Source organism: Mirounga leonina, unplaced genomic scaffold (genome assembly GCF_011800145.1).
Source record: "Mirounga leonina isolate KUSES-001 unplaced genomic scaffold, KU_Mleo_1.0 Mir_178, whole genome shotgun sequence".
NCBI classification, from domain to species: Eukaryota; Metazoa; Chordata; class Mammalia; order Carnivora; family Phocidae; genus Mirounga; species Mirounga leonina.
In genome coordinates this window covers 25,928,793-25,944,859 of record NW_023270464.1, presented here as the reverse complement: position 1 = coordinate 25,944,859, position 16,067 = coordinate 25,928,793, and the positions used below count along the sequence as shown (strand labels likewise).

The 16,067-nt window shown below is 44.6% G+C and overlaps 1 protein-coding gene across 3 annotated transcripts in view; it reads right to left on the bottom strand.

Annotated features, from left to right (window-relative positions):
* Positions 1 to 16,011, bottom strand: part of EFL1 (elongation factor like GTPase 1) — a 140,413-nt gene extending 124,402 nt beyond the window's left edge. For 2 of the 3 annotated variants that reach the window (XM_035024254.1, XM_035024257.1), the window contains exons 1-4: positions 15,888 to 16,011; positions 15,047 to 15,156; positions 12,979 to 13,046; positions 7,691 to 7,775 (exon numbers count right to left, since the gene is read on the bottom strand). In XM_035024254.1, coding sequence (XP_034880145.1) covers positions 7,691 to 7,775; positions 12,979 to 13,046; positions 15,047 to 15,137 — 244 coding nt within the window. In that variant the 5' untranslated portion in view covers positions 15,138 to 15,156; positions 15,888 to 16,011. Of the gene's footprint in view, positions 1 to 7,690; positions 7,776 to 12,978; positions 13,047 to 15,046; positions 15,157 to 15,373; positions 15,486 to 15,887 lie in introns of all 3 variants that reach the window. The other variant, XM_035024256.1, reaches the window with a different exon arrangement.
* Positions 16,012 to 16,067: the final 56 nt, after the last annotated feature.

Here is a 16,067-nt window from a genome sequence, read left to right as displayed (position 1 = left end):
ATGGATTGGAAGAACAAATATTGTGAAGATGTCAATGTTACCTAGAGCAATCTACACATTCAATGCAATCCCCATCAAAATACCATCCACTTTTTTCAAAGAAATGGAACAAATAATCCTAAAATTTGTATGGAACCAGAAAAGACCCCGCACAGCCAGAGGAATATTGAAAAAGAAAAGCAAAGCCGGCGGCATCACAATTCCGGACTTCAAGTTCTATTACAAAGCTGTCATCATCAAGACAGCATGGTACTGGCACAAAAACAGACACATAGATCAATGGAACAGAAGAGAGAGCCCAGAAATGGACCCTCAACTCTATGGTCAACTAATCTTCGACAAAGCAGGAAAGAATGTCCAATGGAACAAAGACAGTCTCTTCAACAAATGGTGTTGGGAAAATTGGATAGCCACATGCAGAAGAATGAAACTGGACCATTTCCTTACACCACACACAAAAATAGACTCCAAATGGTTGAAAGACCTCAATGTGAGACAGGAGTCCATCAAAATCCTAAAGGAGAACACAGGCAGCAACCTCTTTGACCTCAGCCAAAGCAACTTCTTCCTAGAAACATCGCCAAAGGCAAGGGAAGCAAGGGCAAAAATGAACTCTTGGGACTTCATCAAGATAAAAAGCTTTTGCAAAGCAAAGGAAACAGTCAACAAAACCAAAAGACAACCGACAGAATGGGAGAAGATATTTGCAAATGACATATCAGATAAAGGGCTAGTATCCAAAATCTATAAAGAACTCATCAAACTCAACACCCAAAGAACAAAGAATCCAATCAAGAAATGGGCAGAAGACATGAACAGACATTTTTCCAAAGAAGACATCCAAATGGCCAACAGACACATGAAAAAGTGCTCAACATCGCTCGGCATCAGGGAAATCCAATTCAAAACCTCCATGAGATACCACCTCACACCAGTCAGAATCGCTAAAATTAACAAGTCAGGAAATGACAGATGTTGGCGGGGATGCGGAGAAAGGGGAACCCTCCTACACTGTTGGTGGGAATGCAAGCTGGTGCAGCCACTCTGGAAAACAGTATGGACGTTCCTCAAAAAGTTGAAAATAGAGCTACCATATGATCCAACAATTGCACTACTGGGTATTTACCCCAAAGATACAAAAGTAGGGATCCGAAGGGCTACGTGCACCCCGATGTTTATAGCAGCAATGTCCACTAGAGCCAAACTGTGGAAAGAGCCAAGATGTCCATCGACAGATGAATGGATAAAGAAGAGGTGGTATATATATACAATGGACTATTATGCAGCCATCAAAAGGAATGAGATCTTGCCATTTGCAACGACGTGGATGGAACTGGAGGGTATTATGTTGAGTGATATAAGTCAAACAGAGAAAGACATGTATCATATCACCTCACTGATATGAGGAATTCTTAATCGCAGGAAACAAACTGAGTGCTGTTGGAGTGGGGGGTGGGGTGGGAAGGATGGGGTGACTGGGTGATGGACACTGGGGAGGGTATGTGCTTTGGTAAGCGCTGTGAATTGTGCAAGACTGTTGAATATCAGATCTGTACCTCTGAAACAAATAATGCAATATATGTTAAGGAAAAAAAAAAAGAATAAGAAGAAGGTAGCGGGAGGGGAAGAATGAAGCGGGGGAAATCGGAGGGGTAGACGAACCATGAGAGACGACAGACTCTGAAAAACAAACTGAGGGTTCTAGAGGGGAGGGGGGTGGGAGGATGGGTTAGCCTCCTGGTGGTGGGTATTGAGGAGGGCACATTCTGCATGGAGCACTGGGTGTTGTGCACAAACAATGAATCATGGAACACTTCATCTAAAATTAATGATGTAATGTATGGGGATTAACATAAGAATAAAATAAAAAAATAAAAATAAATTAAAAAAAAATAAAAAAAAAAAGCTAATGGTCAAGTTGGTCAGTGAAGATACAGGAGAGAAGAAACTCAGCAGCAGGAGCCAAGTCCCGAGCACACGTCTGTCAGTAGCCCTGAGGACCAGCCAAGACCCCAGCCCGGGAGAAGAAGGAAGAAGTGTAGCGCTAGCTCTGTCCACGGTTACAGTTCTGCTCGGAGAAATGACAGAAGGCAAAGAAACTGAGGCCCTTGGAGGGACTGGCAGTGAGATGACCGATCTGGGCTGTCAGAGACGGGCAGTGAATGGAGGATGCGGACGGGGCTCAAGGAGCTGGAGAACTTGAGGAAGTCCAAGAATGGGAACTTCACACCACAGGTGAGAGAGCAGGAGGATCGAAGACTGGGGAAGCGAGTATTCCAACCTGAAATGTCAAAGATGGGCAGTTCCAGAAGATGCTAACAACCAGAAAGGAGCCGTGACAGCGAGTGGGTGAAGAAGTGGAGATCTACACACTGCCGCTATTGAGAGGCCACGCTGTCGGGGGGTTCATTGTCAGGAATGGTAAAACCTACCTTGGCAGATCTGGGTAAAAAGGAAAACGACGAGTCAGGTGCTAAGATCACTAATGAGTCTGCACCATCCTCAGGAGCTGACAAGGACAGGAAAGAGGAGAACAGTTAGACTGTATGAATCTCAAAAGAGAGGGGAGTTTTAAAACAAGGCTGGAAGAATGAAGCTTTGAACCAGACGCAGGGAATGAAGAGAATGGCAACCCCATGTCTTAACCCAGAGACGGATGGAGCAGGGAAGAATGAGTCCAAGGAGAGCAGTGTCCTGGGAAAATAGCCAGGCCGGCAGCGGAGGAGAGAACATCAACAAAAAGACGTTGAGGATGGAGAGATGCTTGTTTACCTTGGAACCTTTGCAAAGTACGTTTTGGGAAGGAAGGGAATAGCAGGAGGTTGAGGGAGGGGTGTTAACATCACAGAGGAACATGGGGAAGAGACGGGTAGGGAGGCTCCCAACCTGGGCGGTGACCAAGGACAGCAGGGATGCGGGCAATGCTGGCTGTAAGACGTCTCTAAGCAGCCCCAGCAATCCCTCGTGGACAGGAGAGGCACACTTCAGGAGCCATCAGCCATGGTCTGGACTGACCGACCTCCAAGAGACTCCTGGTCCAAGTGAACAAGCTGGAAACGGAATCATCTGGTTCCCAGGACCACTGCCGCTTGCTAACCCCTCTCTCCTTGGGAAAGTTTCTGAAACTCCCTGAACTCCACTCTGTATGTATGTAAAATGAGGGTAGTATCCATCTCACAGTGTTGCTGTGAAGAATACCCATGAAATCATGTATATGAGGCACTCGGCTTAGAATGAAACCATCATGCACCCATTTTCTTACATCCAGCATCAACAGAATGCTTCACAGAATACATTATCTTAAGAGAAAGAAGTCTGACCTTCAGTCAAACAAGGGACAGACGATGGAACCACCCCCCCCCCCGACTCCTAGCCTTAGTCCTATAAGTAGGACAATAATTGGGACCATGGGTTACTGTTCACACTTCCAGAAGGAAAAGGAAGCTACTGCATCTCAGTAAGAAAGGCTTTCCGGCACATGCTGGCCTGGTGTGAATGTGGGTGGCACGACTCGGTCTCCCACTGGCCCCGTCTTTGCAGATTAAGACCAGAGAGCCTGCAGAGAGCCTGTCCTTGGCCTCCAAGCAACACGCAGTTGCCTCGTGAATGAACGCGGAGTGTCTCCCTGAACCAGGCTGTTAGCTGGCCTGGGAGCCTCACATTACAAACCGGAAGCCTCTAAGTTAAAGCCCGCCACAATTTTTCCATGGGTGGGGGGGGGTTCACAAATTTGTAAAGAAGCTGCCAATAGCTTAAAAATTGGAAGATTTTACCAAAAGCTCAATGCCAACTCTTCTTGAAAAAGCAGATTCCCACAGAGCATCAGTCCGTTGGAGCAGAACGGCATCTGCCCCCACCTGGGGGTCTTAGGGGGGTACTTCAGGGGTGGGTACAATTAATTCACTTTCTGCCTGCCTTGCTCAGGTAGAGGTTATCGATACCAACATCATGTCAAGAACTAATAATATACGATTTAATAGTCACATGTGACTGGTGCTGTAAGAAGTAGTTAATGAGGGCGCCTGGGTGGCTCAGGTGGTTAAGCGACTGCCTTCGGCTCAGGTCATGATCCTGGAGTCCCGGGATCGAGTCCCACATCGGGCTCCCTGCTCGGCGGGGAGCCTGCTTCGCCCTCTGACCCTCCCCCCTCTCATGCTCTCTCTCTCTATCTCATTCTCTCTCTCAAATAAATAAATAAAATCTTTAAAAAAAAAAAAAAAAGAAGTAGTTAATGATCTGGGGGAAAATTCAGTTAGACACTTACCTCACAGCTCGTGTGCATGCGCACGCACACACGTAAAATTATGGCTGGATTAGATGCAAAAACTGAAAACATAATGTGGTAAAACTAGGGGTGATTCTTATTTCATTCTTGTGTTTTACTGCATATTCTATAATATGTTGAATTTTCTACAACACATACAAATTTGTAAATGTATTTAGAATTTTTAAAAAGATGAATTAGAATGAACATTTCAGAAGTTCTGCAAAAGTAATATTCATTCACAGGTATAAAGATTGGCTACACAGCAGAAATGGCAGCAATATGCCGAGACTATTCGAAGAATGCTCTATGAATTTCAAATTCTTTGACCCATTTAAAGACATTTCTCTCATCTTGATCTGAATTCTGGGCTAAAGGATTCAAAGGAATTACATACCCTGAGGATTTTTTTTATAGAATGTACAATGTATAGTATTTCCTAACTCTTGAAATGACTAGATAAATGGATGGTATCCCTGTGGGAAGGACAAAGAGAGGTAAGAAACAGGGAAATAACAAGGTTTAACAATATGGTCCCAACATTTGTAGCAAATTTGGGTCACAAATGTAAAGATGAGAGGCTCCATTTTCTCAAGGAAGAACCGGGTCCCTGGAAAATGCGAAGTATCACCTTCTACAACATAACTGGGTTCTCCACACCATTTCAATACCATACCTGGGTTTTGTAAGCATGTTTACTTTAAACGAGGAAAATGCCCTCCCTTTTAATCCAAATAAGGATTTGAAAAAATTTTTGAAAGCCAGTTAAATCAAGAGTCAGAACCAGAACAGACTAAATTAACATTGAGTGCAGAGATTCTTAACGAAGAGGTTATTTGGAAGGGGGCAGGAAGGAGGGGAAGACACGGGGAGATAAAAATCACCTGTGGAGTTTCTTCAACCAACAGGTTTCCCTTCTCCCGGAGGGGGTCCCCTTCAGACCGTCCCACCTTCACAGCAGGAATACCCTCTTGCCGAGTCAGTGCTGAGATATAGATAAGAATGTTGTCTTATCTTGGAGGCGTTCGGACAGCATGTCCTCACTCAACACCTCCAACTTCTATCCCCATTTTGTACGTAGGGAAAAGAAGACTCTGCACCAATCGTCAGGTGTAGCAACTGGCTACGCCCAAGCCCCCTCTATGCTCACAAAGAGACACATTTGATCCTCTATGACTCCACTCCAATCACCACTCAACACACTAGGAGGTGACCGTCCAACCCAAGGGTGGCCAATCCATAGGTGCAACCTCTGCCAGGGCCCAGCATAAAAAGATAAGCTAGGCCACATCTTGCTCCTGAGAATGTGTGATTAGAAACACAAGACAAAGCAGCAGTAAGCAATGGAAATAGGGTGGAAAAAACAGAAGTTGAGATGAGAGGTCAGGGCAAAGTGAGTTTATGAAGATGGGGACACTAAGAGTAAGCAAAAGCTACGAAAGAGAGAAAAGACTTACAGGGTAACAGAGGCAAAGACAGAGAATGAGACCCAGGGATGATAAAAGTGGAGTTCCAGAAAGATCCATTAACTTGTACTAATGGTCTCTAGGGCCACCTTGGGTCCAGAATCAACATCCGGCTCCAATTTCTATGAGATGTCACTCGATGTTGCTGTTTTTTTGGTTTTCATGAATACTGTCTCCAATATCGTGATACTCATTATCTTTCAATAAGCCATCCCACCCCAGCACAAGCGAGCTAAAGTCTTGGTTCTGTGCAGTCAAGAAAGCGTATCTAAAACAATGAGTGCAAGATGCCCAAGGTCAGGGGTCAACAAAGCAGAGGTTAGACCATTCAACCCCCCAGGGTCCTATAGCCATTCTACTACACCACCATGCCAGGGAGACAAGTGAATTGGAATGGGTGTTATGTGATATAAAGTAAACCTTAATAAAATGGTTAAAAAGGGGATGGCAGAACTGGAGACCAAATTCAGAGGCAACAACTAAAACTGACATCTAGAGGAATCGTCAAATAAAAACAGACTAACGAGTGTGGAGAGGAAGGCACAAATCTCTTGAAGTCTATAAAAAATAAGGGGAGATGGTAAATAAACTGACCCATGCCACACGAGGACATACCCTTTAAAATGAGAGGTAGTTTTAAAAAGATAAGGCATTACTTTAAATATGAAACATTAGGAATTCACTGAGAATACCTAAGAGCTTCAAAATTGGTTTAGTACAAAAATATTTTTTTTTTTTTTTTAAAGATTTTATTTATTTGACCGAGAGAGACACAGCAAGAGAGGGAACACAAGCAGGGGGAGTGGGAGAGGGAGAAGCAGGCTCCCCGCAGAGCAGGGAACCCGATGCGGGACTCGATCCCAGGACCCTGGGATCATGACCTGAGCTGAAGGCAGTCGCTTAACCAACTGAGCCACCCAGGCGCCCCACTGAGCCACCCAGGCGCCCCTAGTACAAAAATATTTTGCAGACTGACGTCAAAGAGAATAGAGCTGTGCCTCAGGCAGAAGGCCCCCTGGTGCCAGGGCCGGACACAGGGCACTGGGAAAGATGAGCCACAGATCAGTCGCGTAGGGAAATGAAATACATCTCTATTATTTTCTTCTAATTATAAAAAGGCACATTTTGTGTAAAGTTTCCAAAGAGTACAAAAATAAATATTTTAGAAAATGTAAGTTTCACATAACTCAGCCCCTGGAGATAACTGGTGTTAAGGTTTTAGTGTGCATCCTTCCAGACATCTGTCTACACACGTAATATTTGATTACCAAAACACACTCTTACCGTGCAAGTATTTATTCTGCGACTTGCTTTTTGCCTCAACGTATTTTTCCTATATTATCACATAGAGATCCAACAGGTGTTCGTATGCTTATCACGGGAAGGAAGTATCAGTGTACTTGACCATTTTCCAAAGACAGACATAAAGGTTGTTGGCATTTTTTTAACTAATACAAACTTTTTGGTGAACATCACTGAATATGTATCTCACATACTTGTAATACTATTTCTGTCACGTAAATTCCTGTAAGTATTACCATGAAAATGACATCCTGATTTGGGGAAAGCAAGCTGTAATGATCATGGCAACCCAATTAAGAAAGATGCTAAATCCAACATTGGGGCCTTAGGACAGAATAAGGATCCAGCCAGGAATTGGAACACTAAGGCTGAGCCAGCAAAGTCCTGAGACTCTTGACCATCCTTGTGAAGAAATCCATACAATCGCCTGGGTGGAGGGGAGGCAGGTGTGAACTGCCTGTTCTTCTGCCCTCAAGCCAGTCAGAGGTCCCCATCTGCATCCAAGTCTGGACAGCCTGTCTCTGACAACAGATCATCTGGAGGCCAGAATGAAATGTGTGGAATATAAAGCAAAGAAACTGAGGCAGACAATTAATTCAGAAAGAGAAAGAAGGACACTGAAGATACAAAACTATTTTTCTTTAAAACACAGATTTACCTTTTGCATAATGTAGTGAAATGGCACTGGATTTCATAGTGATCCCTCGAACCTGTTCATCTTCTCTGCTGTCCATGTACCTTAACTGTAAAAATGCAACAAAAGCATCCTTACTTCCCAATGAATTAAAATGTCAACATTAAAATGGACTGAGTTGGACTTTTGCTTTAAACACATAATGTTTAAACTAAAAGCCCTCTGTATTTGTTACAAGTGGGGAAGGTCTGGAGAACTTTCTGAGCGTATTCCAATACCGCACACCCTCTCAGAGTGCTGCTCACTCACATGTGGGCCGTGAATGACTGGGTACTCCGTGAACAAGTCACAGAAAGTAGCGTGCGGAGGAATCCCTTCTGCACGTCCAGAACAGAGCCTGTCTTTCCCTACTCCTAGGCTGTTTGACAAAGTCCCAGCAAAGATTGAAACAGGTGCCTAGAATCATGAGGAGCCTTCACTCCTTTCCGCAAATCAGCAGATTTTAAACACGTTTTTTAAAAAAAAGAATGGTATGGTGGAAAATATTTCTAACGTGACCAGTTAGCTGACGGCTTTCATCAGTGTTAATGCCACAAACAAGGGCCCACACCTCAATCTCTGGGCTCCGCAGCACATCAACACTGACTGAGCCACCACTCCTCTGCACCCCCCCGGGCCTGCGCGCCTCACTAACTTCCTTCCCTCCTCCCCAGGACCGCCGTCGCTTGCCCTGCCGTACTTCTCTCCACTTTGTCTCCTTTGAAAAATTCTTCACCTTTACATTGACTCACTTCTTTCACTCAAATGTTTCAGGAATAACTTATTGACATGGGACTGCCACATTGACTCATCCCGCATCAACTTAATCTGCTGACAGCCTTCCATTCCCGCAGCTCTGGCAAAACCAAACTCCTAAAAGCTACAGTGACCTCTGGCCAAACACAATCATCCTTTCTAACCTTCCGTCTTCCTGATTTCAGTGTGGCATCAGACAGACATAGCTCCTGACCCTTGTGTGCGGGTGTGGACACACGCACTTGTGAGACTCTTCCAGGAGTCCGCAATCTCCTAGCTCCCTTCCTAGCTCTCCTGAGATGGTACTGCTGGTTCCCCTTCACCTCTTTGACCTCTGAGGCCTTCCTCCAAAGTCTTCGTCCCTGGTCATTCTTCTACACGTGTTTTTAAGCACTGAGTTGATACAAAACATATATATAGCAAAAAGAATAATACAGTGAACACCTGTGTGTGTGCCATCCTATTTAAGAAAGAAAAAGATTTATGTTACTTTTGACGTCCTCCTGTGGCCCTGGCTCAGAGGTAACTGCTATCCTAAATTTTACCTTGTTCATTCACTTGCTTTCTTTATAAGTTTTAAAAATGAGTGTACCACTAAGCAATATATCATTTAGAGTTGCAGGTTTTAGGCCCTATACCAATGGAATCATACTCTACATACATACATATGCACACACATACATATATGGTACCGTCACTTTGTCTCTGCTCAATATCATATTCCTGAGATTTGTCCATATTGATGGGCAGACATAGTCATCATTCACTCATTTCCATTACTGTAGGATTCCACTACACAAAGCCACCACACCTTATTCATCCATGCTGTTTGTGATGGGACAGGTGGATGGATTTTAGTTTTTTAAACTATCATTGAGCTATCATTAACAGATGAATGTCTGTCTCTTGGCAGACTACCTAGAAGTGGAATTTCTGGGATATTAAATGCGCACATCTTCAACATTACTAGCTATTTCCACATTGTTTTCTGAAGAGACTGAACTGTTCCACACTTTAAAGAGTGAATCAGAGCCTCTCCTGCCAGACCTCAGCAACACCTGAAATGGTCAGGCTATTTTTCAAATCAGATGGATGATAATACTTTTCTAATTTACATCTCTCCAATTATCAGTGGGGTTGAGTAACCTTCTATGAGTTTACCCTGAGGTTTTTTTTTTTTTTTAAGATTTTTTATTTATTTATTTGAGAGAGAAAGAATGAGAGATAGAGAGCATGAGAGGGAGGAGGGTCAGAGGAAGAAGCAGACTCCCTGCTGAGCAGGGAGCCCGATGTGGGACGCGATCCTGGGACTCCAGGATCATGACCTGAGCTGAAGGCAGTCGCTTAACCAACTGAGCCACCCAGGCACCCCGTACCCTGAGTTTCTTGTTCAAGATGTTTGTCCATCTTTTTAATGGTTGTGTTATAGATTTATTCTGTTTTGGATAAGAGTTATTTATAATCGCTGAATATTAGACCTTAGTCCATTATGTGTCATTATTTCCCCCAGTTACCAGGTTTGTCTTTTAACTTTCTTTATGGTGTCTCCTGAAAAATAGATGTTCTTAGTTTTAATGTAGTTGAGTTGATTAAACTTACATAATTGTATGTACTTCTTTGTTTTATATAAGAAATCTTCTCTTAAGGTCATAAAAGTATCGTCCTGTATTATTTTCTACAAATTTTATAATTGTGCCTCTCACATATAAGTATTTTAATTACATGCTACTGATTTTTGTGTGCTGTGTTGGGTAGAGGCCCAATTTTATTTATTTTCCACATAGATAACCAACTGTCCGAGGACAACGCATAGAGAGGCTCATCTTTTCCCTACAGATCAGAAATGCCACCTCTGTGATAAATCAGGATCCCTGTTTCTAGGCCTGCTATTCTGGGCCACCGGTCAATTTTATCCCTCAGCCAACTGCAAACCACAAAGCTATCGTACATTCATAGTAAGTCCTACTATCCGGTAAGACACATTGCACAACCTACTCTTCTTCAGACATGTCTTTACAGACAAGTCATTACTGGCCCTTTGTTCTGCATGGTTTTAGAATCAGCATATCAAATTCAAATTTTAAAAAACTTGAAATTTTTTACAAGAACTGCTTACAGGTCAACATGAAAGAAAACTGTCATTTTAAAAATACTGAGTCCAGCAATCTGTGAGCATGGTCTAGCTCTCCATGTATTTACGTTTTTCCCAATATCTCACAGGGACATTTTTTATGCTATGTAAGTGCTATATTTTCTGCTTATTGCTCATGTATACTCTTTTCAATGACTTTTGTATCCTGAAGGCTGCTAAATTCTTATTAATATCCTAACAATTTATCTGTATACTCTTCTGCGTTTTCTACAAAGTCATACCACCCTTTCTGAAACTCCTATTTTTCTTTTTCGCTTTATGGTTGCGGCAGAACCTCCAGGGCAGTGACAACAGAAGCGGGGAACACAATGAGCAGAAGGGGGAAGGAGCTGCCCTTGCCTTATTCCTGAATATAAATGCAAAAATGTCAACCATGCATCATTAAGGGGGCAGGATTTTTTGCAAATACTCCATATCACAGTGCAGAAATTCCCTTCTACGTCTACTTCGCTAAGAGGTTTTAACAAAAAGGAGGCTGAATTCTGTTTTCTGCATCTACTGAAATGATCATGACATTCCTACCTTTAATCTGTTAACATGGTGAAATGACATATTAAACCAATCTTAAATTCTTTGTGATAAACTCTATTTAGCTATGAAAAACTAGCGCTTTATACAATTCCAGATTCTGCTTCTTAATAATGGCTATAACTTTTGCATCTCCCATCACATGGCTGTTATGGGATTGTCCCATCCTGTATTATTACTCTCGCCCACTTCGGGAATCAAGGTGGGGGGCTGGAGAGTACTCCCTGCTTCCTCCCCGCTGTGTTCTGGAATGGATGAGCAAAACTGAGAACATCTGTTCCCTGAATGTGTGCTAGAACGAGAGAGTTAAACCATCTGGACCTTGTGGAAAGATTTCTGCCAACAAATTCCATTTCTGGAATGACTATTTTCTCTTTCTTCCTGACCCCACCGTGGTGGGTCCCAGCTCTCCATCTCTAAGCCTGTTGCTGGGCTGCTGCCCATCTTGTCCCACTCCCACCTTTCCCATCCCTGCAGCACTTTCTTTCCTAGCAGGCTGCACTTCTCCTCCTTGCCTTTCTTCTTGATCAATTTTGCTAGATATTTATCACTCATGTTAAAAGATGACCAGAAATTGTCTGTATTGCTAATATTTTTTAACAGACTATCTTTCTAGAGAAATTTTAAGTTCAAAGAACAACTGATGGGTGAGTACAGAGGCTCTCAAACACCACCCCCAACACACTCACACGCAGTTTCCCTATTATTCACACCTTGTGTTAGTGCAAGCGCGGTACACATTACACTTAATGAACCCCTATCAACGCATCTTCATGAACTGAAGTCCCTAGTTCACGTTAGGGCTCACTCTTTACATGTGTAATGACCTGTGTCCACCTTTACTGTATCACAGGTGTTGTTTATAACAATCTTTTCCAAGAACTGACTTCAGCTTCATTGATCTTTTTTATAAAATATTTGTTTTCTACTTCGCTAACATGTGCTTTATTATTTCCATCTACTTACTTTAGGGCTATTGCACTTTTCAAACTCCTCAGGTAGAGGAAACACAAGCGGTTCCTTATCTCGCTCAGTCTGGTTTCCTCAGTCCCTCCGCGTGGCACCTCAGGCCAGTCCTCATGCCACCTGCCTCCAATGTCCGAGTCTGACACCAGTCTCCTACAGCTACTTTCCTATTCATTTCTGCTTCTCTACCTCCTCTCCTCTCAGTTCCCAGTTACCTGACAAATTCTGATTATGTCCTAAATTCATTAAGGGAAGGGACATCTCCATTTCTCTAATGCCAGTAACTTATTCCACACCCTTTCACTCAGAGCTGGAAACAAACATGTCTTTAACTTCATTTCCTAAAACACTGTTTTCCATCATGACACTCAAGACTTCGGAAGCCCTCCTTTGGTACTCAAGTTAGCCTTCAAGTTCTTCTATAATCCAATACCTTCTCTCCACCAACGCGTTTTCCTCTCCCAGTAGTCTCTAGGCAAATGTTCCACTCAAATCAAGCACAACACACAAATTAACCTTGATCCCCATTATCCATCTTATCCCCCCACCTGACGGTTTCTCCACCTTCTCTTCAAACCACATAACTCATCCCCATGAAGAGTCTCGTCCTCTGTGGAATGTTCCACAATTGTGCCAGGCTATCACTGGACTTGTTGCAAAAACTCATTTTTGCATTTATAACATATTCATATAAAGCAATGTAAAAATAGCTTTTTCTCAACACCTATTTTATTTTGCTAACTAGATAAGCAGCTTCTTAGACACATAAACTGTACTTCACACTCTTTCAGGATCTCTAAGAACACATGACATTGTAGACAGCTAATACTTACTGAAAGGCAACAAGTATTCATCAAATAGAACAACTTACCTTACCCGCCAGGCGGCTGGAGATGACCCCATTGCTAGACAGAAGACAGTCAGTCAGAGTAGTTTTTCCTGTTAAAATAACAATTTTAATTCAAATCTATTTTTTTTCTAGACAGGAAGGGAGATGTACCGCACCAACAGAGTTAACTTCTGACTATGAGAACTGGTTTTGCAAAGATTTCCTACTTACCTATACAGAGTGAAGCAAGACCTAATGAGCATTTAGACTTCTGAACAGAATATCATCTGGAAGGACACAGACTCTACTGCTCAAAGTGCTGTAATTTATATTTCCACCCCGAGGGATCTCATCACCCTCACCCGAAAAGTTGTCAAGTGACTTTTTCCCCCCCAGGGTAGTTTTGTTTTTTGTTTTTTGTTTTTTTAAACAGAGGCATCACGTATAGAGTCAAATGCAGACTCCTAGGTGATGAGATAAACCAACATGCCAATCAAAAGACGGAACATCTGATAAACGATACGTAGTTAGTAAAATCTGTTCTACAAGAATTTGACCTAGTTCATCATAATTATTAATCATCTGATATCCATAATAGTGACCATGCTATTAGCATACACTCTTGATAGCTTAGAATGACAAAAAGATAGCAAAGCACTCATTTTTGTCTCTGAACGGCATACTGGGTAAAACACCACCAAAAAAGCAGAATATAATCTTCTGCCATATTTCCTCACGTACAGCCTTGGCTGGTATTTGCCAGTTAAACTGTCTTAAGAAAATGCTTACTTAGCAAAGAAATTCAGGAAATCTACCCTTAGCTCCTACTGTGAGGGCATCAGCTATACTGCAGCTACTCCCAAAGTTACCTAGAATCCAAACATAAAGCTAGGGAGCTACTATGTAATAAAAAAGTCTTTGTAGACTCAAGTACACACAGTTTCATACAAGGTTTTATGAAGTCTACACAATCTGAAGTGGCAGATAACTTTGTTTAAAGAGTGCTGCTTATATGGTTACTGCAGCTGGGCTCAAGTAGCAAAAGGAGGGTCTTTTCTTTAAGACCAACAAGTCCTAGAACACTCTGGGAACTGCAGCAAAGCCATGGAATCTGTAATAGTACAAACCAGAAAGCAATCATGGGAGCACTGAAGAGCTTTAATAATGTGTTGTCCGCTTGGCATGGACATCTTGTGCGTCCGCTCAATCCTAGGGCGACACTTCCCTACGATCCAGTGGAGTAGAACTCATTATCAGTACGGCAAGCATGTACCCCCTGGAGTGTTAAGTGCCCAGAAAGCACTATCTTTCTGCACTGGGGCTGCATCCCTAGGACCAGACACCATGTGATTTAATTCACAAAGCAAAAGAAGAAATACTTTTGAAAACCTCATGTCCTCAAAATGTGAGCAGTCGTTATAAAAACTCAAGGGGGGCAGAGGGTCAGTGCTGGATCTGTACATACCACTCCCTCTCAGCCGGCTTCACCGACACAGCGATTTACCACTTCTCCTCCTCGCAGTTCCCACACCACTGCCCTCAGCTACTACCTCAGTGGCAACAGCCACCTCACTAACCTCTCACCTGCCTTTCAGTGCACATGACCACATCCACCAGACTAACCTTTCTAACGTGCTGATTTCAACAGCCCTGCTTTGTTTTGCTCTCCAGTGGCTCCCTACTACCTCATAATAAATATTAATGATCATCCTCACAATAAAGCGTGTACTGGCCAAGGGCTTCTCACTGTCACCCCGATCCACGCTCAGTGGGGAGTCTACATGAGATTCCCTCTCTCCCTCTGCCCCTCCCCTTGCTCCGCACTCGCTCGCTCGAGCTCTCTCTCAAATAAATAAATCAATCAATAAAATCTTAAAAAGATAATAAAATTGGAAACAGTGATATACACTATATAGAGGAATGCTAATCACTAGGTAGCCGTGCTCATTTCAAATGCTTTATGGCGAGCGTCTCTAACATTCAACTTCTAAAGACGTACTTGCTTCTTAGCAAGCATCAGTCTCAACTGTCCACAGCTTGGCTTTGCTGACAAATGTGGAGACACACCCCCTTAATTACTGAAAATAACCCATTTAGAAAGGATTCTTACCATGGTCAACGTGAGCCAAAACGCAGATGTTCCTGATGTTGGCAGTGTTCTTCTGCAGGTGAATCATCTTATCCAAACTACTGAGCACCATGGTCCCTTCCTTCCTGCGACTAAAAATTAGGCATGTGTCACACGTGGCACGCGCGCTGCAGATCAGGGCCTCACATTTTTCCCCCTGTAACGCGGGGAGCTGACAGGACCTGTCGGGTCCCTTAAGCTAAGAACCCAGTGAACGTCTGCGGAAGGGGACACACCCACCCAGGCCCAAGTCCAGTCTGAGCAGTGGGGCAGCCACCGCAGCACGCCGGTATCAGGCAGCTCGCTCACCCTCCGGACCTGGACGGCCGCGAGGCTTCCCGCAGCTCGCCGCGGCGGGACCACCAGTAACTGCCACCGGACAGGCCTTCCCGGGCAACCGTCCCCGCGTAAGAAGGGCCGTCTGCAGGACGGAGGGAAGACGCTGACACCTCTCCCTTCCGCTGCTCGGTCCTTCCCCACTCCCCTCGCGCCGGCATTCTCGCTCGCGCTCACTCAGACCAAAGTCCCGGCTCCACCACCGCCCACCGCGGATGAGGTTTCTCCCGTGTTTCGGCTCACACGCTCCCCAACCAGGCAGGTGCACTGCGGAGTTTTGCAGAGGAAGGAAAGCACCCACTGCGCAGCCCCTTCCCCTCCCCGGGGCCCCGCATTCGCCGTCTCCAGGACGCAGGCGGCGGTGCGCGGCCCCCAGGTGGACCCGACGGCCCGGGCGGCGGCCGCTCCCAGCCCGGGCTCGCCGCGGCTCCTCCGGCCCGCCGGCGACCCGAGCCCCCGCCGCCGCCCGGAGCGGACCCGCACTCACCGGCCGGGCCGCCCCGCCTGCCCAGCTCAGGCCCGCTCGGCCCCGCTCGGCCCCGCTCAGCCCCTCGCCGGGCCGCACCGCACGCGTCGCAGGCGCCCACTGCCCTGCGCTCCCTGACGCGCGTGCGCCGGGGGGCGGGGCTGCCGGGCGCACGACCTCTGACCCGCGCGCGTCTCTGAC